Source organism: Muscardinus avellanarius (assembly GCF_963383645.1).
Source record: "Muscardinus avellanarius genome assembly, chromosome: 8".
NCBI lineage: Eukaryota > Metazoa > Chordata > Mammalia > Rodentia > Gliridae > Muscardinus > Muscardinus avellanarius.
Window position 1 is genome coordinate 118,091,773 of NC_137794.1, and position 26,523 is coordinate 118,118,295.

Sequence of the window (26,523 nt, forward strand, 5' to 3'; positions counted from 1 at the left end):
AGGGTTTTCTTGGGACCTAAATATATAATAAGTAATGTTTCTCTTTATTGCTAAGGAAAATATACCTTGTATATTTTATGTTTTAGATGTTAATAGGAGACCCCATTGCCACATGTCTTTCTCCCCCCGTGTATGATATGATTTGTAAACTTGGGTTTGAAGTCAAAGAAAGTTGTGATATCAATAACATTATAACTCAGAATGGTGAAGTCTGCTGGGACGCAATCTCCAACTGTGTGAGCTATGCAGGATCAGGTTGGTACTGTATATCTCAAACTTTGCTCAGTACTGTTCCATTAAAATGTCTTGACTTTTAAAATCCCTTTTCTAACTGCTGCTTCCTTTTGTAAGAGGATGTTATAATACACATCTGACTCAAAGGTAAAAAAGAATCAGCACAAAAAGAGGGAATGGAGCCAGTGTAGAAGGCCAGGGTGCTGGCTGAGAGAACCTTGTGTGAACAGGAGGGTCAGTCAGGAGGCAGGCTGGGCTGCCAGGATAGATCTACAAGTCCTGAAACAATTCTCTGTAGGAGTTATGTGAATTGCTTACTACTACTACTACTACTACTACTACTACTAAAGGTATGAAGAAACCAAAGGGAGATTATACAGTCATTTTAAATGTCTTCCAAGCATTCCTATATATATATATATATATATATATATATATTTTTTTTTTTTTTTTTTTTGAGGAGGGATATGAGTTAGCAAACTTAGTTGTTAAAACTGCAAGTGAGCATATTCTGGCCTGATTTATAAAATACATACACTTAGCTGGGCGTGGTGGTGCACACTTGTAATCCCCACACTTGAGAGGCGGAGGCAGGAGGATCGCAGAGGTTTGAAGCAAGCCTTGCTGGCTTAAGAGACCCTGTTTCCAAATAAAAATATAAAAAATAGGTCTGGCAGTGTAGCCCGGAGGTAGAAGGGTTTCCAAGAACCCCAGTACCACCAAAAAAAAAAAAAAAAAATACACTTACAGATATGAAGTTGTATGTGTAAAGCTGTTCTTTGCAGCAATGTTTGTCATAGCTAAATAGGTGAATAATCTTAAATAGCCAGATGTAAGGCAGTAGGACATTGATTCAGTAAGTTATGACAAATTCAATGGAATATTACACGGCAATAAAATGGAATGAGGCTCATCTGATGCAACATTCTTTTTGAGCTAAGTGAAGAAAAAGAAGCATGTATGTGTATATGCTTATATGTAAGTAAATATACCCAGCAAGTCAATAATAGTAGTTACAGCGGGAAAGAGAATTGGGGGACCAAGTGGTACACTTTCATCATTGTGGATTTTTTTTTTTTTCTTTGCGGGTCTGGGAATGAAAGCCAGGGGCATTCTACCTCTGAGTGACACGCTGCCCTATTTTTTATTCTTTATTTTGAAACAGGGTCTCACTGAATTGCAATGGTCCTCACTAAGTAGCTGAGGCTGTCTGCGAACCGCAATCTTCTGGTCTCAGCCTCCCGAATGCTGGGATTACAAACGTGTGCCACCATGCCTGGCTCTCTTTTTGTATTTTTTTTATCATGAACCATGGAAATATTCAACCCTTTTCTTACCAAAACAATAAAAACAAAAATATCCATATTACAAATAGGTTCTGAGCCAGGTGTGGTGGCGCGTGCTTGTAATCCCAGCATTTGGGAAGCTGAGACCAGAGGATCGCAGTTTTCGGACAGCCTCAGCTACTTAGTGAGGCCCTCTGCAATAGTGAGTCCCTGTTTCAAAATAAAGAGTAGAAAACAGGGCAGGAGGTGTAGCTCAGAGGTCAAATGCCCCTGGGTTCCATCCCCAGACCCACAAAAAAAATAAGTTCTGAAATAATTTGTCATTAGAAATCTCATGGCCTAATATTCATTTTTTAAAAGCCAGGTTACAATACTATGTAAAGTAACTCCTCATCCTCAGACATGTGTTCCAAGCCCCCCAGTGGATGCCTAAAGCCATGCATCGCACTGAACCCTATACACACTGTTTCCCCTATGCCCTACAGTGTTGCCGCATGGTACCAGAGTTCATCTATGCTTCCACCTTGTACCCTGATACCTCCTTTGCATCACTCTGTGCTTTGGGGCCATCATTATGTAAAACAAGGGTTACCAGGATACTGGCAGTGTGGCTTGCGCCAGCGGGTCTGATAACCCAGGTGCTGTAGTGACTAGCCTGTGAGTGTATGTGGCCTGGATGTGCTGGACAATGAGGGAGTGGGACAGCACTCAAGCTGTCACACCACTCAGAACAGCATGCAGTATACAACAGATGAATTCTTTATTTCTGGAACTTTCCATCTAGTATTTTTGTATTACAACTGACCATAGGTAACTAGAATTGGAAATAAGGGTGCACTGCTGTATACAATCTGAGTCTGACTTAATGTAAACTTATATGCAGGTCATGACATTGAATAAAATTTTTTCTCTGGTTTGAATCTTTATATTTAATAAACACACCACTAGTAATATATCTTTCTTTTATAGTTACATGAGCATCGTGATTTATTTTCATTGAAACAAATATATTTATCATATTTGATTATAAATGTTGATTTTTAGAAATTGTACATTACTTTTTTTTATTGTTCACTCATTTCTCATCATGTGATAAGGAGCTGTGGTACTAAAGTTTGCTTTCTCACCCGTTAAGACCAGAGTCTCGATTACTGGAGAAGTGTGCGGCTACTGGGCCCTGTGTGTGAGGCCGTTCATCTACATTTCTTATCTTTGACAGAGGAGCAGTTTGAAATTCAATATAAACCATGGTTCCAGTGGACAGGCTTTCCAGAGGTTTGGCTTTTGAACATCTTTAGAAATAAAACACTTTGCAGATACCACTTAGAGGCCCTCTAAGGGATAGAGGAGACCTTTGCCAGTTTGGAAGGTCCCCTTCATCCCTGACCCCTCCAGCCGTGCCCAGGAAGCTTGGGGTTGCGAGAGCATGCTGAGTTCTTAAGTTAGGTCTCCTTACTGAGGGGCACTCTGAACAGAGGCAGCTTTTGAACTGTCTCAGAGTACGGAGTTGGGGGTGGTGCTTGGTACAGGGGTCTTCCTGGGCGGAAGTAAAGTGAACTCTCCTAGAGTACAGGGACAACCTTATGGGGAGAGGCATGGTGTTCTTAGGAGCCCAGAGGCATTCTTAGTTTGTAACTGATGAACTGGGGGGGAAAATAGATCATTTTGGGCCCAACACAAATCTTGTTTTTTGTTGTTGTTGTTAGTTTTTCTCCATTTCTTTAGGTACATTGAAAGACCGCAATAAAGCAGTGCCTGTAACAAGTCTTAATTCTAAAATAAGTTCAGTTCCTTAATTTAGAGCACAAGGGTCACTGCTTCTCTGTTAGTTCTAGCTCTTTTAGGTGGTAGGGTGAGCTGCCTCATGTTTATCTTTTACTAAGAACTAAACTAAATCACCATGGGAAATAAAAGGTAGTGAAAAAGCCGGGCGTGGTGGCGCACGCTTGTAATCCCAGCATTTGGGAGGCTGAGACTGGAGGATCACAGTTCAATGGCAGCCTCAGCTACTTAGTGAGGTCCTTTGCAACTCAGTGAGACCCTGTTTCAAAATAAAGAATAAAAAATAGGGCAGGGGGTGTAGCTCGGAGGTCAAATGCCTCTGGGTTCCATCCCCAGACCCGCAAAAAAAAAAAAAAAAAAAAGTGAAAATATTGACTTTTCAATTCACAATTATGTTAATTTTCTGCTTTCAATACATATTTAAGTAAAGAAAGAACTTTAAAAGAACACCTCAGGTATTAAGATATTTTTCTTGATATTTTAGGCATTGTAGTATTTAAATAGGAAATGTTTACTTCTACCAAAAAAGTTCTTAAATTAAAATATAGCTGTTGAAATCTTGAGAGGTTTGAATTTCTTTTTCTTTTCTTTTCTTTTTTTTTTTTTTTTTTTTGCAGTACTGGGGATGGAACCCAGGGCCATTCTACCTCTGAGCTGCACCTCTAGCCCTGTTTTTTATTCTTTATTTTGAATCAGGGTCTCACTGAGTTGCAAAGGGCCTCACCAAGTACCTGAGGCTGGCCACAAACAGTGATCCTCCTGTCTTAGCCTCCCAAATGCTGGGATTACAAGCATGCACCACCATGCCTGGCTTGAGAGGTTTGAATTTCAATAAATAATATTGTTATTTTGAGAAAAATAATTCTTATTGAATGTGAGTTCTAACATGTATCTCATTCTAAATAGTTATTTCCTGAAATATTCGATGCCTTAAGAAGCCTGCATTCTCCTGCTGTCTCTCTAAGCTTAATGAAGCTGACATCATGTCTAGAAAGAGCCCTAGGTGATGTAAGTGGCAGAACCCTTTCCTTATTGGTTCGTTAAATGACATGGATGAATGGCAAAGCTGTCTCAATTGCCTTCAGATTTCCTGCTTTTAGTTTTTGTTTTCTTGTAAAATACAGTATTTGGCATACAGATTCTTAGTGTTTTTCTTTTTGAATGATTATGAAATAATGATATTTTTGTCCAAATACGATATTCCCCTCATTTGTACAGAGAGTTGCTTCGTGGGTAATGTTCTTTCTTGTTATGTAATTATTGTACAATTTTCGATTTTTAGGTGTTTTTACTGACTGGGAAGGAATGCCCCTTTCTTTTAAGAGACCTGCTTGCATCTGTGGAGCTTGCTCAGATCTTTGGCCAGTCTGTGGTAAGCTTGTTTATCTAAAACTTGAAGAATAAGCACAACACAAAACTGTTGGTAATAGTTGTACTTTTGTTCTTCCCAAACTAATGATACATCAGTAAAATTTAATTGTATCAGCATCTCAGCATATTTTTTCTTCCTGTCTCCCTTTTAGAATTGCCTCCTTCCACCCACAAAAAAGACTCTTCCATTCTGACCTCATGGTGGTAGAAGAACTGCTGGGGTTCAGTTTGAAGCATGTTTCTCTTAATGGTTATATTTATAATACTTAATATCGAAAGTATTTTTAACCCTTTAAAAGGTATTTTGTTCTAATATACCAGTATTTTTTAATGTGGAAATTCATGTTCTTTGAAACCATTCAAATTTACAGTGAAAAAAACTGTAGGTGTTGGTAAGAAATCATACAAAGGTATGCACCTTTTTAGACTCCTCAGGGCAGGTAGCCAGGACAAAGGCCGGTGGGCATCTTTAGGCCGGGAAGCGTGGCGGCCCAGCTGGAGAGGAACGCAGAGCAGCTGGTGCAGAGAGCTGCACTGGCCGAGCCACTAGGCAGCGAGGCTCACTATTCAGGGGTGCGACTTTCCAGAAAGCTCTTCCTCTGTGTTTGATCCTCATCCCTTGTCAGCTTCCAGATGGTTCTCCTCTGTGGAGAGCGTGGAGTGAGGTCAAGGGGAGGCCTCCCATTGCGCTGAATTCTTAGATGGTTTCTTTGATCTGCCATTGCATCTGCCTGTGTGCACTTAGCCTTATGCCTGTCTGTTTTTAACCTTGGGTGATGATTGGTCATTGGCATAACTTTCTGGTGGTCCCAATGGTATATACCAACAGCCCTCAAAAGTAGTGGGAGAGCGACGACATTCCGAGGCGCACTGCAGGCCTGGCTGTTGGGTGGTCTTGCCTCAGTGGAAGCCGTCTGTATACTTTCCGCCTGATGCCCCTGGTTCTGCCCTGAGGAGAGCTCAGGACACACTGCTTCCCTCTTCTCAGCAGCAGGCTCCCACGGAAAAGAAGATGGCTTTTCTTTTCCTGAGGCCTGACCTTTCTTGTGGGGATAGTTCTACGTTTTTACTCTGAGCAACTCCTGTTTCCCTGGATCTGTTCTGAAGTGTGGTGCTGAGGCACAGTGTGATTACTGCAGCCCTTCAGGCAGGGCCCATAGCAGGTGCGCTCTCCAGGCCACAGAGAGGCTTGGAGGCAGGTCCCACCACGCTGTCCCCTGGGAGGGGAGCATAGCCACTGGCCCGCAGTGTCTGCTGTCCTCTTCTTTTGCTACACCAGCGCACACTGCCCAGTAATGACTTTCATCTCATTTTCTGTTTTGTTTAGATACTGGGCACCTCTGATTCACTGTTAGATCAGTGCATCCCTGGTCACCTGGCATCTCTATGACCACGTTGTTAGTCTCTGATGCCCTGGCCTCGCCATGCCCTGCCTGCGTTTCTGCCTCTGTGCAGTGGGAGGAGCAGCAGTGCCCTCCTTTTGTGATGAACAAGTTGATAAATTGTGCAAAACGTATCTGGTGCATGTTAAACATGCAATATGTGTAGGTTTTATTGTTATTACTACCGTACACTGGCCAAAACTGTGGTCTTTGTTAGTTTTAAGGAAAAAGCAGACATCATCTCATTATTGTATTGGTTTGTTCACCAACTGTGCACCTGTTTAACCTTTCACTGATCCGCTGTCTCCATCGGGTTAGATGGACATCCTGAAAGTCTTCATTGGCTCTCCCCGTGGACTCAACTTGAGGAATGTCTTATGGCATGGCTTTGCCTCACCCCGGGAAACGCCTCCAAAGTAAGCTGCTTTTGTCCTGCTTGAAAGTGCGCTTCATCGTGTATGTCCTGAGCGGGGGATGTGTTTTGTGAAAGGTGGGAGGGTTGAGACGGGACTTGGAAGACCAAGTTGTGAGCTAGCGACAGTGACTCGAGCAGCGACAGTAGGTTTCAGTGCCTGGCACCCGGAGCCATGCGGGTCTGCAGAGGGAGGTGGCAGTGCGTGTGCACAGGCCCTGGGCTGGTGAGACACTCGGCAGCTTCTGAGCGCTGTTTTCCCTTCCAGCCATCCCGCAGCTTACTTCTACGTCTGGAGGGAGTTTTCTTCAACTTGATGGTGCTTTATTTAATTTTACCCTTCTTTGCCGTTAAGCTTTTTAATATGTATATTGAGTTCTTTCTTCTCACATATCTCTATGGTTTTCTCCCTAGATACTGTTCAGTGCTACTGTTGTTGACAGCGGGGCTGGGTCAGTTACTAGAGGGTTACCTTCAGCAAGCTAAAGTCACATTGGCACATCGATCTTTCATGACTCTTACAAACTTGGAGGATTTGATTGTCTTCCCTGGCAAGTACTATATTAAACATTTCCCTCCTTAATATATACTCATGAATATATCTTCAGAGTCAAAGAGTAGCATTAAGACTTGAACTCTTGATATGCAATAAAGTAGTTATTCTCTAGTGACAAGATGGCTTTAAGAGTTGCTTGAAGAACTTCTTTATTTCAATTTTTTGGTACTGGATATTGAACCCAGGAACTTTCTACCTCTGGACTGCACCCCATCCCAATTTTATTTTTAATTTTGAAACAGTCTCACTAAGTTGTGGAGGGCCTGAGTTGCTGAGGCTGGCCTTGAACGTATGATCCTCCTATCTCAGCCTCCCAGGTCCTGGGATTACAAGTGTGCGCCCAGCTTAAAGAGCCTCTTGCAGGCTGTGCCTTCCCACTGCCCCAGGGCTCCTTAGGGACTGAGAGTCAGGCTGCGTGAGTGAGTGTCGTGAGTGAGCTAGTCTTTCAGGTGTGCTGATGAGCAGATGGTTTAGGGCCACTACAGTACACATTTTATTCTCCTCTAGCTCTTGGTGGCTGTGCTCATGATCATTGTGTCTAAAGTGCTTGTAGTACAGAGGATTCCCCTGTAGCTTCTGAAAATGTATTTTGTTTTTCTTGGCCTCATGCTCAACTGGGCAGCTCTGAACCTCCTCAGAGTGGTTGTTACTGCTTACATCTCTAGAGAGATGCAGTTGTTCATGTCCCCTTTGTTAAGTCCCTGAGGCTGCTACACTCCAGCTGTAGCTCAGGAGATCTTCCTCTTTGAGGGCTGTGCTGCTGCAGGTGTGCTGGTTCATCTGCTTGAAGAGCTTGGCTCATTAGCATCTCCCCAAGTGTGTTCCCATCGCTTTTCTGCTGATTAGTATGATTGTGTTTAAAGATACTTCTGTTTTGCAGATGTTTCTAATGAGGTACTTTCGGTATTAGAGGAAGTGATGATGAAGTCTACCTTTGTATTAAAAATCATGTTGCCGTATTGGGAGTTTGCTCTTTTCAAGCTGAGGTCGCACAGGTAACTACAGAGGGGCATGGCCGACTGCTCTGTGGATGGAGGCGGGCCTCCTCTGCATCGCAGCCTCCAGGTGTCTTTGTTGCTGGGGCAGAAGTAACAGAGGTGGGGCTGACTCACAAGAGACCAGACATAAGACATCTTCCTCAGAACCTGGAGACAGCTTGAAGTTGTGTTTAAATATTAGGTATCAGCCTTGGTACAGTTGGTAGAGTTGTTTTGCAGAACCAACACTTCACTCAGTTTCTGCATTCTTACCATAAGAGAAGCATAGAGTCCAGCACTAGAGAATCACGGGGAGATGAGCGGGTGGCCTTGCTCCCACCCCAGGTGACTGCATCCTGGATATTGCAGCCCACTCAGACCTTTGTGTTTGACTCATTTTCAGAAGTGGTGAAACAAGTTAGATAGATCTTAGATGACATTTTAATATACTGAGGCTGCTAAAATATAGTTCATCAAACTTTAAGACACCAGAGATGGTTTAAAAACACTAGTCTAATGAAACCTTGATTCTGTGGGGGGTTTTGTTTGTTTGTTTTTAGTATTAGCAGGTAATGTCACTTTTTGCTTTAAATACCACATTGGTATGATATACCACATATATCATACCATATGTGATATTTGTGCTGATACTTTTTTTTGGTGGTACTAGGGGTGGAACCCAGGGGCTTTCTACCCCGAGGCTATACTCCCAGACCTATTTTATGTTTTATTTGGAAACAGGATCTCACTAAGTTGTTAAGAGCCACACTAAATAGCTGAGACTGGCTTCGAACCTGTGTGATCCTCTTGTCTCAGCCTCCTAAGTACTGGGATTACAAGCATGTGCCACCTCACCCAGCTGCTAAGATACTTAATTTAAAATGTGGAGTTTTACTGATTTCTCCTGCAATTTCACAGGTTTGCTGACTGCACCATATTATTGCTGACACAGCTGGAAACTGGTCTTAGGAGAGTTTTTGCTGCAGTTAACAAGTGTCCAGACAGACTCCTCACTGCTGAGGTACTTGTGCTTCCGCTATTGAGTGTGATCACTGTTGCTGCATTGACAATTTTCTGTGGCTAATTAAAAGTTTAAAAAATTATCTCATTTTATTTGCTGTTAAAGTACATTTTTTAGCTAAGAACTTTCTTTGGAAGGTCGGTGTGTCATTTCTTATGGTTTCCTATTTTAATGATCTTTTTTACAAATTAAATTTATTTTAATTGTGATTATTTTGGGTAGTTTTATATTTCCAAATAGTCTTTTTTTTTAATATTGGGGATAGGGGGCTTCTGAGTTACACCCCCAGCCCTATTTTATTGCTCTAAATTTTTATTTATTTATTTATTTTTTATTTTGTTTTGTTTTGTTTTTGGTGGTGGTACTGGGGTTCCTGGAAGCCCTTCTACCTCCAGGCTACACTCCCAGACCTATTTTATTTTTGGAAACAGGGTCTCTTAAACCAGCACAGCTGGCTTTGAACCTGCGCGATCCTCCTGTCTCCGCCTCCCAAGCGGGGGGTGGGGGGGTGGGGGGGATATTACAGGCGTGCACCACCACGCCTGGCTTATTGTTCTAAATTTTTAAACAAGGTCCCCCTTCCCCCTTGACAGTGTTCAAGCTCTCTCTGAGAGACCTGGACTAAGGGCCAGCCCCCCATTGACACGCCTCAAGGTCTCTCAGAGAGGGACCCGGGCTGAGGGCCAGCCCCCCCTATTGACATTCCTGAAGCTCTCTCAGAGAGGGACCCGGGCTGAGGGCCAGCCCCCGTGATACCCCTCAAGCTCTCTCTGAAAAAGACCTGGGCTGAGGGGCATCCACCACCATTAACACCTCTCAAGCTCTCTCAGAGAAACCTGGGCTGAGGGGCAGCCCCCCTTGACACCCCTCAAGCTCTCTCAGAGAGACCCAGGGCTGAGGGGCAGTCCCCCCATTGACACCCCTCAAGCTCTCTCAGAGAGACCCGGGGCTGAGGGGCAGCCCCCCTTGACACCCCTCAAGCTCTCTGCCTGAAGAAGCCAGGTCTGGCCCGCAGGTGACTTCTTAGGCACAATGCCTGCCACTGCACACGCCGGCACAATCCTCCCACCTCGGCCTCCCAAGTCCTGGGAGTACAGGCGTGCTGTCTAGGTTTTCAACACCACGATCCCTCAAGGCATGGCTCTGGCATCTCTTGATCTCTGGAGTTAGGTGGCCCTGCCCGCTGAGCACCTGAAGCTACTCAGAAAGGCGTGTTTCCCTGAGTTGCTCTCAGAGGTCCTTGTCAGCATCCTCGTCATCCTGGGCTCTGGCACAGCCCGCAGCACTGCCGTGCCTTCCCTGTCCGTGGCTCTTCACGAGCACGCCAAGCACACCTGCTGTTGTTTCCCACCTACCCGGTGCTTTTCTTCTTCAGCTGAGACTTCCCCCACCTCCCTACATCTCTGCACTCATGGCAAACCAGTCTTGAGGATCCCTCCTCTCTTCATTCCTAGGCTACTGCTAATTACTGTCTGAATAATATTCTTATGTCACTGATGATTTTCATCTGCGGAAACACCCTTCATGGTGTCTCAGTTGTCAGCCTGAATTTTTATGTCTTTTACAACATACTTATTTTGTCTATAGGTGTTGCTAGGTGAGGGTTCATTTTTCACCAGGTATTAGCTTTGGGACCATGACTACAATTTTTTTTCTATGTTGAATAATCTTGAGTTTTAATATTTTGCTTTAATTATTTATCATTTCATTTTTTTCTTTTCTGCAGTCAACAACTCTTTATACCACCTTTGATGAAGTAAGTAATTAAACTCATAAGGCAACTTGAAACAAAATATTTTTTTAAATACAAATTAAGCCAGGAGTGGTGGTGCACAATTGTAATCCCAGCATACGGGTTGCTGAGACAGGAGGATCATGGTTCTCAGACAACCTCAGCTACTTAGTGAGGCCCTCCACAACTGAGTAAGACCCCGTTTCAAAATAAAAAATAAAAAAGTAGGGCAGGGGATGTAGCTCAGAGGTCAAATGCCCCTGGGTTCCATCCCCAGACCTGCAATAAATAAATAAATAAATAAATAAATAAAATACAAATTAAGAGAGAGATTAGCCATAAATCATGCACTTACAAGAAAATGTTGATAGTAATTGTAAGCAAAAAAAAAAAAAAAACTTACAATAGACACTTAAATATGGCTTTCAGGTTAATTTTAAGACCTAACACTACTAATCTAGTTTCTAAAGTTGAGCAAAACTCTGAACTGGAAAATACCAAGGGCACTAACATTGCCAGCTGTATTTACCCAGAGGCCTAGACTTTAGATACAGGGTTAATGTTGGCCTTTTTTTGCATGTGGAATGTACTCCAACTTCTGCTTTGTGTTTATATCATATGCTGATGCATTTAATCTGCATATTGATTAAAAGTGAAAACCCAGAATAGTAAGAATTGCAGTTGAACGTATCTTTTATTACGTGTACCTGAAGACTGACATGGGGTCAGCCTGTGAGGATGTAGAGGGACGGCCACAGCTGTGCTCAGGCCGTTTGGCTTTTAAGAGTACCTGTCTGCCTTCAGGGTTTGCTCAGTAGCTAAACAACTTGCTGTTATTTCAATGCATGGTACATGTCATAGATCAGATCACACAGTGCAGTCAAACCTGAACGTCGTTAGGTCGCTAGGATCGGGTCAGTCCATCAGGTTCCAGAGTCTGTGCGGTTGCTTATGAAGTGACCGGGTGTAAGCACATGCACATGGACACACATCATTTGATTGAAGGATATAGTGCCTTTAGTATAACGTTGTAGTCTAAGAAAATCAAATGAATTAAGAACAAATTTTAAAGCATAGCAACCACTGCTCAGGGAAACTATCCTTAGCTAGCATAGACTCGAGGAATATGTGTGTTTTAATTGTGTGTGTATGAGTGAGAACATGGGTGTGTGCACATCAGTACGTATGTATGTGTGGGTGTGTGCCTCTGTCTATAGGGGTATGTGTGTGTGAATTTAGTAGCTTACTGATTTATTTTTGGTGTTTTAGATACTGGCAAAACACTTGAGTGATGGTAAAGCCAATCAGCTTCCTCTTTTCCTTGGAGAGCCTGTCATGGTAAGTGCTGGTCCAGTGTAGGGTTCTCATGTGTAGAATGTGTTCACACTTCTCCAGGATGCAATCAGTGGGCGTGAGGTGTGCTCGAGTGTGATGATCCATGCCTGTAATACCAGTACTTGGGAGGCTGAGACGGAGGGGTTGCAGGATAAAGGCCAATCTCAGCAATTGATGGAGACCTCAACATAGCAAAACCATGTTGAAAAAAAAAGACTAGGAGTAAAGCTCAGAGGTGGAATACCCTGGGTTTAATCAGTAATATGTATGTATGCATGTACACACATACACATACACACACACACACACACACACACACACACACACAGAAACGAACCCAAGCCCTTGCTGAGCCCCAGTCTCACCCTCTGTCACGACGCCTGCTGGGTGTGCCTCCCTGAGCATGTGTGGCCCTGTGTTGCATGCTGGTTATTCACATCCTTTTTTTTTTTTTTAAGATTTAAAAGAGTTTATTAAAAAGATAGAAATACAGAAGAGAGTCACAGCCCCATGCCATTCAGGAGTGGCATGGGTGGGGGGTTCAAACGAATTCACCCTCATGTCCTTTTTAAAGGCCTGGGACTTAGCTGCCCCATTCCTAAACAATATTTGCATTTATTGGTTATCTGTATTGGGGTTATAGAATGAATTATATTTGCCCTGTGAAATTTAACAGTCAATTACAACTAACAGGATTTAGAGTTGGATGAAAAAAGGGTTATTAATGTTTTAGAGCCATTTTCTATTAGCAGTGTTTTGTGTTTTATGAAGACATTACAATGACTACTTTGGGCTATAAGTAGACATTTGATTTATTCTTTCTAAGAGTTAGCACGTCTGGATTCTAGCTCCTAGATTCCTTATGCTGTCTGGGAATTCATTCCTACCCTCAGGAAATAGGACAATTGCACCAGGTTATCTAGCGCTCTTTCTGTCTTGGGTTTCTGGGGCTGCCCATGCGTCGGCAGCTTGCTCGGGTCAGCAGTTGTGACCCCTTTCCATATGACACGAGGGAGAGGCCTTGGCATGTGTTGTTGCAGCAAGAGCACAATCTTCACAGGCTGTCAGGACAGAAGGGTGGCTGCAGATGAGTGTAGGGAAGACAGGAGCAACAAGGGGACAGTGCAGGGCTGTGCATACTTGTCCAGGTGAGAGAGAACAGCAGTTTCTTGTGTTGCCTTGGGAAATCTGTTCCAAATGTGGACAGCAGACCCCTTGGCAAAAGTAACCAAGTAAGCAAGTAGTAATCAAGGCAGGAGGTTCACAGGGCACACACCCTCTGGGGCATCAGTCCTCAGGCCACGCACACCCTAGTCTGGTGCTTACACGGGCTGATGACCCCAGCTCTGCAGCCTCGACAAACATACCTTTCCCACCTGCTTTGTAACCGTTGCAGCCAGCTCTGGGCCTCACACTCCTCTTCCTTCTGCCTGGAATGCTAGCAAAACATTTTCTCTGTTTATTTCCTGAAAGGAATTTCTCTGGGATTTCCTGAACCATCAGGAGGGTCCCCGCATACGTGATCGTTTAAGCCATGGAGAGATCGACTTACAGAAATTTCCGAAAGAAGCAGCAAGTCAGCTGCTTATGTTTTCCATTGTCCTTTTACTTAGATTCACTGATGAAGAGGTGCTGTCAGTTTTCAAGGTAATGGATAGGAAGAAAATAAGTAGGATGATTATTTGCAATGAAAGAATATAGTTTTGAATGTAATTGACTATTATTCATCTTTTGTTTAATTTTTCTGAGTCACACTGTCCTTTTACCAGAATAATTGTGATTTCATGTATCTATATTCTCTACTACGAATCTTATCAATATTATATAGTCTAAAATAATTTAACTCAGACCTTTATTTGTAAACTCAGCATGATATTGAAAACCAAAGAACAGATCATAAAATATAATCAACCCAATATTAGGAAAATTTTATGCAGTTGGGGTGGGATATTTGTACCTATCAATAAACTGTAATTTTTTGTTATTTTAAAATAATTTAGAAAATTTGTTATTTTATTTTTGTTTTCAGATTATATGTTTCAAAATTATGTTAAAAACAGTTTAAAGTAAGATAGAAAAATGCATCTCTTTGAGTGCTAATCCTGTTGGACATCTTCTTATACATTTATTGGTCATTTGTATTTCTTTTGTGAAGTTTCTATTTAGTTCACTTACCCATTTTTGATAGAGTTATTTGTTTTCTTAGTGCTGAGTTTCTTGAGTTCTATATATTCTAGATATTAGTCCTCTATCAGAGGAGTAGTTGGCAAAAATTTTCTCCCATTCTGTCAGTTCTGTGTTGGGGCTCTTGACAGTTTCCTTTGCTATATAGAAGCTCCTCAGTTTAATGCAATCCCACGTATTGATTGTCCTTTTACTTTCTTGTGCCTTTGGGGTCTTATTGAGGACGTTTTTACCTGTGCCTATGTGTTGCAGTGTTGGCCCTATGCCCTCTTCATGTAGCTGCAATGTCTCTGGTCTAGTTTCCAGGTCTTTGATCCATCTTGAATTGACTATTGTGTAGGGTGAGAAAGTGGGGTTTATGTTCATTTTTCTGCATATGGCTAATCAGTTTTGCCAATACCATTTGTTGAAAAGGCCATATTTTTTTTAGTGTATATTTTTGGCCTCTCTGTCAAAAATGAATTGGCTGTAAGTGTGCAGATTTGTTTCTGAGTCTTCTGTTCTGCCCCATTGGTCTATGTGTCTCTTTTTGTTTCAATACAATTCTGTTTTCATTACTGTGGCTTGAAGTCAGGTATTGTGATGCCTCCTGCATGGTTCTTGTTGCTGAGAACTACTTTGGCTATTCTGGGATTTTTGTTGTCCCAAATGAATTGAAGCACTGATATTTTTTATGTCTGTGAGTAATGGCCTTGATAATTTAAAGGGTATTGCATTGAATCTGTAGATCATTTTTGGAAGAATGCCATTTTGATTATATTTATTCTGCTTATCCAAGAGTATAGAAGAACTTTCTGTCTTCTAAGGTCTTCAGTTTCTTTTTTCAGTGTTTTATAATTGTCCTTGTAGAGGTCTTTTATCTCCTTGGTTAGGTTCACTCCTAAGTATTTTATTTTTTTGGGGGGGGAATAATGTGAGTGGAAGTATTTTCTAGATTTCTTTTTCAGTGGATTTATGGTTGACATATAGGAAAGCTTCTGGTTTTCGTGTGTGTGTGTGTGTGTGTGTGTGTGTGTGTGTGTGTGATACTGTGAGATACTGGGAATGGAACCCTTCTACTTCCGGGCTACACTCCCAGACCTGTTTTATATTTTTTATTTGGAAACAGGGTCTCTTAAGCCAGCAAGGCTGGCTTCGAACCTGTGTGATCCTCCTGTTTTCGCCTCCCAAGCGTGGGGATTACAAGCATGCACCACCATGCCTGGAGAAAGCTTCTGATTTTTTAAAATTAATTTTGTATCCAGACACTTTGCTGAATTTGTTGATTAGTTTGGATCTTCTAAGTCTGGTATCATGTCATATCTGCAAATAGGGATAGTTTCGTTCTTCTTTTCCTGTTTGTACTTCTTTGATTTTCTTCTCTAACCCCAGTAGAATAGCAGTCATTAAAAACAACAACAAATGTGTTCATTTTTTTTAAGCTGTTGTGAATAGAATTGTGTTCCTGATTTCTTTCTCAATGGGCTCATTATTAGTGTATAGAAAAGCTATTAATTTTGTATGATTTTATATCCTGCTACTTTGTTCTACATATCAGTTCTAAGAATCTTTTGGTGGTAACTTTAGGGTCTTCTAAGTGTAAGGTCTTATCATCTGCACACAGGGATAGTTTGGCTTTGTCCTTTCTTAATTGTATTTCTTTTATTTCTTTATCTTGAATAATTGTTCTGGCTGAAGTTTCAAATACAGTATTGAAGAGGAGTGGTAAAAGCACACACCCTTCTCTTGTTCCTGATTTTAGAGGAGTGTTTTAGTTTATACTCGTTCAGGATGATGTTGGGTTTGGCTTTATCATATAGAAACTTACTTATGTTCAGATAAGTTCCTTCTATCCCTAGCTTCTTCAGAGTTTTTAACATGAAGGAATATTGAATTTTGTTGAAGGCTTTTTCTGCATCTATTGAAATGCTCGCATGACTCTTGTGCTTAGTTCAGCTTATGTGATGGATTCATTATTGATTGGGTGTATTGAGCCATCCTTGCATCCTTGGAAGGAACCAACTTGGTCATAGTTGTGTGATCTTTTTAATGTGTTGCTGAATTCAGTTTGCAAGTATTTTACTAAGGAATTTTACACCTATGTTCATCAAGGATATTGGTCTATAATTTTCTTTCCTTGATGTGTTTTTATATGGTTTTGGTATTGAGTTAGTACTGGCTTTGTAGTAAGTTTGGAAGTGTTCTTTTCCTTTCTATTTCATGGAATAATTTGAGGATCATTGGTGTTACAATTTGGATCTTCTCTTTTTGTTAGTTTGTCTAAGGGTTTCTTAATTTTATCTTTTCAAAGAACCAACTCTGATTCATTGATCCTTTATGTTTTCCTTCTATTCTTTTTATTCTTTTTTGTTTTTGTTGTTGTTGTAGTTGTGCTGGGGATGGAACCCAGGGGCATTCTACCTCTGAGATACACCCCTACCCCTATTTTTTATTCTTTATTTTGAAGCAGGGTCTCACTGAGTTGCAAAGGGCCTGAGTAGCTGAGGCTGTCTGTGAACCCGATCCTTCTGTCTCAGCCTCCCAAATGCACCACCGCGCCCAACTTTCTTTTATTCTCTGTTTCATTAATTTCAGCTTATTCTCTTATTCCTTTCTCGATGTGTCTCCAGGTTGGGGTATAACTCTGCCACTGAACTATATCCTCCAGCCCTTTTTTAATTTTTGCTTTCTTGTTTAAGACAGGTATCCTCGTCACTGCGGGAGGCACCTCTCCTTGCAGGCAGCTGCTCAAGTCACAGCCCCAAGCCCTCTTGTCTCTGTTTCTCTTTCTATACTCAGTCTCTGTCTCAAATCCGGTCCTCCCTGACACTCCCACGCCACCACCTGGCCAAGCCGTTTTCCCTCTCTCTAGAATGTGGCTGCCTCTCCCAGCTCCTACTTTTTGTTGTGGCCACTCTCCTAACAGCATCCAGATCTGACTTCATGCACCTTGTCCCTCCACGCAAAGACCCTTCTGTGGCTTCAGGGGCTTCCAGGAATCTGTCTGTCCTTTGAGGACACTACCTACAGGTCATCTGAAGGGGCCACCATCACGCGTATCCTCAGTCACTAGCTTCTGGGCATTCTGTCTTCAAGATATATACCCCCAGCTGTTTTTACTTTTTCAATTTTGAAACAGAGTCTTCCTAAGTTGCTGGGTCTGGCCTCCAACCTGGGACCCTCCTGTCTTGGCCTCCCAAGTACTGAGACTACAGGTGTGCCTCATCTCGCCCAGCTCTGCTCTGGCTTTTCTTTTTTATTTTAATAGTGTTCAGATGATTGACTTGGTTTTTCCAGCTATACAATGTCATCAGCTGCAAATACTATTATTTTTACTTTTTTCAATATTGTTTAGCAATTAAGTGCTTATAGCCATGCAATTCTCTTTTAGTCCTATTGATTTTTAGCATTTAAAGGTTTTCCAGTTGTCTGGGATCTTTTTCTTCCTCGTACCTTTGTAGTTTTGCTGCATTACAGAGAGGGTAGGTATGGCCTTTGTTATATTTGTTTGTGAGCCTTATTTAAAATCATTTGTTAGCTATGACTTGACCACCAGGTCCAGACTCCTTTAACAAAGAGTTCTACTGAGTTATTTGAGTAATCAGGACTCTAACTTGTCTGTGATTCAATGCAAGACACCAAGTCTAACCCAAAACTGTAGTAACTAATGTGTATTTTTTTAAACTAGGAGGATGCATCAATAAAAGTATTGATTGATCTTGTGGAAGGCTATAGCTCTCGCTGCCATCCAGTTTTCCGGCTTAAAAAACAGGTATGCCGCATGCAGGATGGGTGTATGGGAGTGTGGAGCCGCTCCTCGGGTGGAACCGAGAGCACCCAGGGCGCTGTCACCAGACTTCCTGACCACAGTGTGTTGCTTCTGTGCATGCTGGCCCCGGGCTCAGGCTTCTGAGCTTCCTGAGCCAGGCAGAAGGCAGCCGTGCACTTGCTTTGTGGATGTCTTGGTATTAAATGCACGCATGTTGGAAAGTGTTTGGCTTAGCGCCCTCGGAGCCTGTTGTGATATCTCACAACCCTGGGAAGAGTTTTGGTTAGCAGGGGGAGCGGCATTTTTCCTTCTACTTTATCAGACCAGGTTTCATTAAATTATGAGTCAAACAACAAGCTTTCACGCATTTTTCAGGAAGGTCCAGTGTAGGACCTGGCAGAGGACTTTGCTCTGCATGTGACAGGATGGAAGGGCTGTACAGGGGACAGGAAGAGGCAGTCCCCAAGAATGTCACACTTTGGATGACTGCTCACTTGTACATTCACCTGCAAAATTGTGCCCTCCAGGCAGCTGAGCAATTAACATATGACAGCCAGGCATGGTGACACCTGCTTGTAATCCTATTACTCGGGAGACTAAGAGAGCAGTATTGTAGGGCCGCAACTCAGCAAGGCCCTCTGAAAACTGGGGAGACCCTATTCAAAATAAAAATTTAAAACAGGGCTGGGGTGTAGTTGGGAGCTAGAATGCCCCAGGGTTCAATCCCCAGTGCCCCCCACCCTAAACTCACTCAGCACCTGGTAGCGCAGGGAGAGCTTGCTGAGGCAGGGTGGAGGTGCCCGGCCTTGGACAGACAGAGGCTCCCTGGCAATGGCTGAGGATGGCTGGCGCTCAGGGCACGGCACGGAGGGAGGGGTCTGCAGTGAAGCCCAGCAGGTGAGCACCACGCCATCCCAGGTCAGAAATGCATTCCCACAGCGTTGTGAGAGCAGACACGTCTTCAAAAGCGGCTGGGCACGGGGTTTTACTTTTTGGAGAAAGGGGTCCTATCATCAATAAAGTCAGGCCCGCAGGAACAAAATGGCGGAACCCTCTGGGGCTTTTGTTGCTACTTGAGGCTCCAGTGCTGGGCTCCCATTGGTGGGAGGGAGGCTGCACAGTCTTCTTGCCATTGGCTGGAGGGGATGCCGGGGAGGGGGGGGGGGATTGGCACTTAAAATTTTTAGGAAATGTTATCTTTACAAAAAATACAGGTGCATACAAGGTTACACATGGCTTTACAAAATGGAGCTTAAGTCAAGCTGCTCCTTTGGTAGGGAAGATCCAATTACGTTCCCACAAGGCCGGGTTCTGGTTCAGGGACGGCCATCTCCGCATCCTCTGAGGCGGCTCAGCACTTCCATTGCAACCTACGTTGTCCACACGGGGCTGTGCTTCCAGGTCATTACAAAGGTGGAGGTCACAGGACTTGTCTGGTAGGACCAGTGTTTAGAGAGACAGAGGGCCAGAGGGAAGGTTCTGGAAGGCAGGCTTCTTGCTGCCTCTTCCATGGCCCTGGGCAGCCCCCACCCCTACCCCCACCCTTGGCTATTTCTGGCCTCGTAAGCTACTCCCTGCATTGTCTCAGCTTGAGGAGCACTCTGCCGAGGATCTGTCATGTGGTGTCAGCTGGTGTGGGTGGGCTGCCGTCCCCTCGGCTCTGCTGAACAGGTGCTGATGGCCCTGGGCCCTGGGCTGCAGTCCTCTGCTTCCTCGTGGGAAGGAGCTGGGGGGTACTCTCACCTCTGCTGCTCTCCTTGGTCACAGCCAGATAGCAAGGGCCCTCCACTTCAGGGGAGGTCCTTCCTATCTCTACTGAGCATGTCAAGGTGTTAGCTCCCTACTGTGCTCTGGTGGCTTGGCCAGGTGTCCTGTTGTCCCTCAGGTGAACCAGAGCGCTTGAGCACGACTATTTCAACTATTGTAGGCTCTGTAACCATTGTACGCCTGTTTTCTAGAGTATGACTTAACATCCGTAATAGTCAAAACGTACTTCCCAGGATGTTTCTGTAGAATCTTTAAAGCAGTTGAGTGTTTCCACAAGGTGCTGAGCTGTGAGGCAAGCATCAGGATTTGGCCTCAGCTGCCCCTGCCAGAGGAGCCTGGCCAGGAAGCATTCAGGTGCGTGCCGTCAGCCGACCGCCTCGTGTTTGCCAGCCACCTTACACAAGCAGCTGGGAGCCAGATGAGAAGGGGAATCACTGGGTCCCCTTGTCTGCTGCAGACAAGAGAGCTGGAAGCTTGGCTGATTCCAGAATCCCAGGCAGAGCCTGGAGCCCGAAGTGACCTATGGGGAGGCAATAGCATCCCCTGAGAGCTCTTCAGTAGACAGAGAACAGAGGCTAGAACTCAGGAGCAGGGGTGGAGACAGGAGCTTGGGGTGCAGCAGATAGGCTCATTTGGTGGGAGTAACACTGGAGGAGCACACAGGTCTTTTGTCTGTACAGTGTGTTGCTGTTAGCATGTTGCATAATATGTTTTGAAATTTGTATTTAGGGTGGCTATTTTCATTTTACATTTGGGGAAGCTGAGTTTCAGATGAAGTTCATTGCTCACTGAGCATTAGTGTAGCCGTTTTGCATAAGTACCGATGTGGTCATTAAATTATTGTCATGCGTCTTTAAATATTTCCCGTTTTCAGGTTGGAAGATCTTTCTGAATCGAGTGCCTGCAATTCCTTAATTACAAAGGTTGTGTATGAGCTCTGCGACCACTTGCCCAGGAAGCACTGTCCTTGTCATGGCATGGCTGGTCTTCCCACTGAGGAGTGAGTGCAGGGTGTTCTGGGAATTGCTGAGAACTGGGAGAGCAGATGAGGAGAGCTGCTGAGCGCCCCCCTGTTGTAAATGTCACTGGCTTGGTAGTGTCATTTGGAACTCCCTGTCAGCGCCCAGGAGGAATTGGCAAATGAGGCCTGCTGGTCTTCCATCTTCATGATGAGGATCCCTGAGGCCACACCCACACTGGACACGCAGTGGGTGTGGCCTATTCACACCTGCCTGTTGGGGGCAACCCCGCCCCAGCACCTGCCCTTCCTGGCCTGGGGCGTGCCCCTGAGGTGGTGCTGTCCTTGCAGGTGGTCCCAGCTGCTCTGCACGCTCTGCAGCACACACGTGCCCACTCTCTTCTGCCCGCGAGGCATCCTGGAAGTGCTGGCTGTGCTGCGCGGCATCGGTGCCCAGTGTCAGCGCGTGTCTGGCCAGGTGGCCGCCTCCCTGCAGCTGAAGCACCGGCAGTGGGTGGAGAGGCAGCTGCGCTCACGACAGCGCCGGAACTATGTGCGCATGCTTAGCAGGTACGGTGTGTGCGGGGCGAGCCCTTGCTGTCAAAGCATAGCACCTATTCTTTCAGATTAACGTCTAAGTTGGATATGTGGAGGAGTGGATTTTACCCACCCAGTGAGCACTTGGATTTAAAAATCTAATAGCACGTTAACTCAGGTTTCTCACCACTGTGGTTTCTTTGCTTAGCAGCATATATTAGAATGTGCTACATCCTTAAGAAGTGACCGTGTTGGACACATTTAAAGGGTTTTGGGTTGTATGTGGGTGTTTCCTAACTTGACATGAATTGCTGGTAGATCACCTTCCAGAGCTCCACTTATGCACAGTCTCTAAGGTCGAGCTGTCTCACATTCTCCCTAAAGCGCAGTATTGTGAGTGTCTCTACCAGGAGCGCGGGAAGCAAGATCTGGCTTCAGCTGAGTCCAAGCCTGCAGTGCTGAGCTGCTTTCCATGTTGAGGCCGCTTGCTGCCCTCTCCTGGGGACAGCCCTTGCGGGGCCAGAGGCTATGGCAGGGCACCAGGAGGGCCGGGGCTGAGCAGAAGGCTCCGGGCAGCCCGGGCATGTTAGGCAGGCCACTGTGGCCCTGACCTGGGTGGGTGCTGCAGTCCGGTGAGGGGCATGGTGCCTGGCGTGGGGTGAAGAGGACTGGATTCCACACCCGACAGCAGTTGGCGGGGCTGGGGAGGCTCAGATCACCAGAAAACCACCTTTTGAGATGCTGGGACCTGAGGACGTTTGAAAAGGTGCTGGTTAAGGCAAGCCTCGTTCCGTGAAAGCAGAAAGTGCTCGTTTGCTGAACTTCTGTCTGCACTCACCCGTTTCCAGTGTTAGGCTTCTTTCTCCTGTGCTGTACTTGATCTTGCTGATCGTTGCGCTGGAACTGGTCAACGTCCATGCTGTCCTTGGAAAGACTGCTCGTGACTGTCAGCTGTATCTGAAGTAAGTGACCTCTGGAGAGAACGAGCCTCGTCCAGGGTCCCCCACCGTTGTTCTCCACCGTTGTTCTCCCTGGTGACTTGAGACCTTCATGGACTCTGGTTGCTGCAGCTGTCCTTTGTGGGTTTGGTGTTGTGAGATGGACACTCTTGTAGACACAGTCACAGAATCAAGTGTGGCTCACATGTGAGTCCCTTCAGAACTCTCCAGGCTGTGTGGACATAGCTGGGGTCCAGGCCACACTGGTTGAAGATGGGCGTGTGGGCCCACGCTGACCCAGGCCGAGGCCCGAGCTGGCCTGCAAGCCAGTTGCCCCCTCTCAGGGCTCGGGGCCAGCTGATTCCAGCGTATAGTGCTAAGGGGTCTGAGTTGGGGATGTCCACTTTTTAGGAGCACCCAGATCTAGAGATCCGAAAGTAGAGTACCTGTGGTAACCTTATCCATAGATTGCCAAGGGCGGGAGCCCCTCACCCAGGGCTGCGTGGGTGCCAGCTGAGTTGGCTGCGCCTCAGCAGGGCAGCCTCTCCAGCCCCTGAGAGGTCCTGGCCAGGGCCCTTTGGGCGCCGGTGTGTCTGCTTGCTGCACTGACACGGGAGTGTGACGGGGTGATGGGCTCAGCGGCCTCCCTGGCCCCACCCGCTACTCCCAGCAGCACCCAGGACACCAGAAGAGGACCCGATGCCGAGAGATGTCCTGTCCGAGAGCCGCTCGAAGTCTGTGGTTGGGGAATGTTGAGATCTTGGCAAGCAATGGCATTTAGCTGGGTGCAGTGGCACTCTCCTGTGATCCCGTCCTTGGAGGCTAAGGCAGGAGGGGCACATGTCAAGGACAGTGTGAGCAACTTAGACCCTCAGAAACTGAGTGAGATCCTGTTTCAAAATAAAAAATATCTTTAAAAGGACTGGGGGATGTTTGGAGGTAAAATGCCCCTGGTTTCCATTTCCATTATCAAAAAAGTCACTCATTCTTTTCAGTCAGAGGTCAATTGCTGTGACTTTGATGGACATTTGTGTGGGGTGGGTGAGGGGATGGGGAAGGAATTCAGGGTTTGCATGTGCCAGGCAAGTGCTCCACCACTGAGCCAAATCCCCAGCCTCTTTATCTTTTATTTTGAGACAGGGTCTTGCTAAGTTTCCCAGGCTGGCCTCAAACCTGCGATCCTCCTGCTTCCTCCTCCCAGGCAGCTTAGCGCCTCTGCATCCCCTTGATGAGCATTTTTAGGGAAATGTCCTACCAGCACAGCAGAGCTGTCTCCCAGGGCACGTGTCCTGTGGACGGACGCTGCTCTAGAGGGACCCAGGCTCAGGCTGGCTCACCTGTCTCACATGTACTGTGTGCCTGCTCTGTAGCTTCTGGCATGGCTCCCTTCACTTAAGCCTAGCACATCTGGATCTGAGAGTGTATAAAAGGAACTTGTACTTCATGAATGTTTAGAAGACTGTCCAAGTGGCACTTAACTCTCAGCACTTTCGTCTTTCTGTAATTTGTATTCTCTGATTTTCATTTTGAATGTATATCTTTTTAATGTGTCCACGAAAATCAAGTAGTATTTAACCTTGGGAGTGATTCTGATGATGTAAGACACTGTTACCTTTGTAGTGGATGGACAAGTTAAGGCTGCTTTCTTTTCCGCCAGGTTCCTGAAGTCGCTCTTGCAGTACACTGAAAACCTGGTGGCTTGCACCAGCCAGGACAAGAACAAGTGGACTGAAGCTGTTAATCTCACACACACAGCCTTGTTGAAAATCTGGACTTTCAGCAAGAAAAGACAAATGCTAGTACATTTAGCCAAGAAATCCACAAGTAAAGTAGTCTTATGAAGATACTTTAAAGTGAGGATGCTTTTGGTTATCACAGAAAACCCAAGATCTAACCACCTATGAATCAAACATTTGCAGGCGGTTGGGCTTCAGGACCTGTCTCTGAACCTTTCTGATTTGCCCCACCGGAGTTGGTGTGACCTCAGGCTGGCCTCTGGTCAGCGAAGGCCTGCAGCAGGCCTGGGTCCATTGCCCCCAGGCCCGTGTCTTCTCCCTGGCCACACACATGCTCTTGACAGTGAACCTGTGGCTGTTGGGGCAGAGGCCGGGCGAGGGCCTATGGAGCCGGGCTAAGGTGGATGCTTTCTGTGTCCCGCAGGCAAGCACTGAGAGGGCCCTGGACGGCGGGGTGGGCGGGGAGGTTGCCACTCCCAGGCCCCCTGCAAGGTAGTCCAGACTGCGGGGCAGCTCTGAAGGTCTTGCCTCTTTCTTGGTGGCAGTGGTATGAGATGGGGTGGTTTGTCCTTCCACTGGGGAATGTGTTCAAGTGTTCCCAGGTCACTGCACCCTAGAAACCTCAAGGCAGCACCCTCTGCCTGTTTATGCAGTTGATGCCCCCTCCCCGAGTCTGCACCCTTTTCCGAGACATCTGGGGTATCTTCTGTCTTCTGCTGGTATTATGTCACCAGTGGACTATCAGGATGTCCGGTGGGGTGTGAAGACCAGACTGAAGAACAGTAGCCATACCCTGTAACCGCTGTGCTGGACGGGCTGGCGGTCTTAGGAGACTGCCGCAGGCCAGAGGTCTGATGGTGTCTGGCAGCCCCTAGCCACCAAGACCCATCCGCTTTCTGTGCAGGTCAAGCGGCGCAGGTCCTGTGACTGCTAAACCTCCCTGGCAGGGCTCTGTAGGCCCTCATTGTGGAGAGGCACCTCGGCTGGTTCTCTAGACCTGGCTTTAGGAGTCAGGAGGCCAGCAAGGTTCACCAGTGACAAAGGTCCCCAGGAGCTCCCACATCAGGGTCTGAGGAAGGGCTCTTGGGACCAGCTGAGGCAACCGTGGCAGAGCTCGCCAACTGGCCCGAGGCTCTACGGAGTCTCCAGGACCTCTTTGCAGCTGGTCACTTAGCACCTCTCTTCAATGGCAGCCCTCGTGGGTGACCACATCTCCTGTAGAGAGGAAGGGTGCCTCTGCGGGATGCCTGGCACCCTGCAGTCTGCTTGCTCTGCCGAGTAAAGGTGACTAGAACTGCTGCGTGTCTCAGCCCATGGGCACTGTGGCCTAGTGGCCACTGCTCCTGTGCCCTGCGTGACTTCTTCCTGCTGAGGACCCTCGAGCATTTCCCCACATTCAGTTAATTCCATCTCTCATCATCCCCATGCTGCAGGAACCAACTTAAAATGATGGTGCGCCTCGCTGCCCCCTCAACCTGCCTAAGGGGAATGGCCACTGTAGATCTGTCAAGATGCCAGGTGCCCCTCTGTGGGGAGCCATTAAGGCTTTCCCCTAGATTAGTGTCTCTGACTCAGCTGACTGTCCTTTGCCCAGAGTCAACAAGGTTTGGGATTATGAAAAGTTCAAAGGTCTGAGAGAGGATCAGGTGGTGATGGAGGGTACTGATTGACCTATCTGTAATATATGTGTTTTGTATTGGTCTTTATTGTATTCTTGTGGTGATAGCACAAGAATGTTGACTTGTAGCTGTGTATAAATACCTCTGGAAAGACAGGCCCAGTGTCGGCGCAATAAAGATGAGATTGACCCAGAAGTAGGCGTCGGCCAGGAGCATTGGCGCAATGGAGAATACTGACCCAGGCGTAGTCGTCAACCCATAGGAAACATTGACCCAAGAACAGGGGTCAGCCAGTAGAGATAGTAGGCTGGCGGCTCCCCTGAGTTAGAATTAAAAAATTCTTCATCCTCACGCCTTTCTTCAGAACCTGTACTCTTGCCGGCTGGCTCTGGCACCCCTCATCTCCCAGCCAGGGAGCCAAGAACACCCAGTGTTCCAGTCTTTCTGAACATGGCTTTCTTCCTTGGGCCTGTCAAGAAAGTCAAGCCACCTGACTCCACCCTGCTCACTAGAGACTGGGCCAGCATGAGTGGAAGACACAGTTCTGCCCTGGAGACCATGGAAGAAAGGGAGGTGCTTTCATGGGGCTCATGAGCAGCAGCCAGTTCAGATGCTCCTCTGAATCGGGGTTTGTGGGGAGCTGCATCTTTTGCGAGGCATGGAGGAACTTAAGCTACACATGCCATAAGTGTTCCCAGGGGCCTGGGCTGTGTGCCCTTTGCGGGTGCCAGCAGTGCTCCCGGGGGGCTGTGTGCCCTCTGTGGGTGCCAGCAGTGCTCCCAGGGGCCTGTGTGCCCTCTGCGGGTGCCAGCAGTGCTCCCGGGGGCTCGTGTGCCCTCTGCGGGTGGTAGCAGTGCTCCCGGACCCGTGTGCTTTCTGCTGTGTGGTGTTGGGAGCCCCAGGCCCTTGCTTCTGTGGGGTGCAGAAGGTGTGGGGCTGGGAGCCGGC

The 26,523-nt window shown here is 46.0% G+C and overlaps 1 protein-coding gene across 1 annotated transcript; it reads left to right on the forward strand.

Moving 5' to 3' along the window:
* Window positions 1–86: 86 nt before the first annotated feature.
* Window positions 87–24,061, forward strand: ERMARD (ER membrane associated RNA degradation; the record flags this gene model as incomplete). The annotated part of the gene is made up of 17 exons (XM_080700175.1): window positions 87–255; window positions 2,656–2,795; window positions 4,209–4,310; window positions 4,585–4,674; window positions 6,374–6,471; window positions 6,882–7,018; window positions 7,904–8,018; window positions 8,919–9,021; window positions 10,748–10,777; window positions 12,023–12,091; window positions 13,562–13,735; window positions 17,940–18,023; window positions 20,065–20,141; window positions 20,908–20,994; window positions 21,097–21,315; window positions 22,131–22,244; window positions 23,878–24,061. The coding sequence occupies 17 exons, from the start codon at window positions 87–89 to the stop codon at window positions 24,059–24,061; spliced, it is 1,992 nt and encodes a 663-aa protein (XP_080556301.1).
* Between the last annotated feature and the right edge of the window lie 2,462 nt (window positions 24,062–26,523).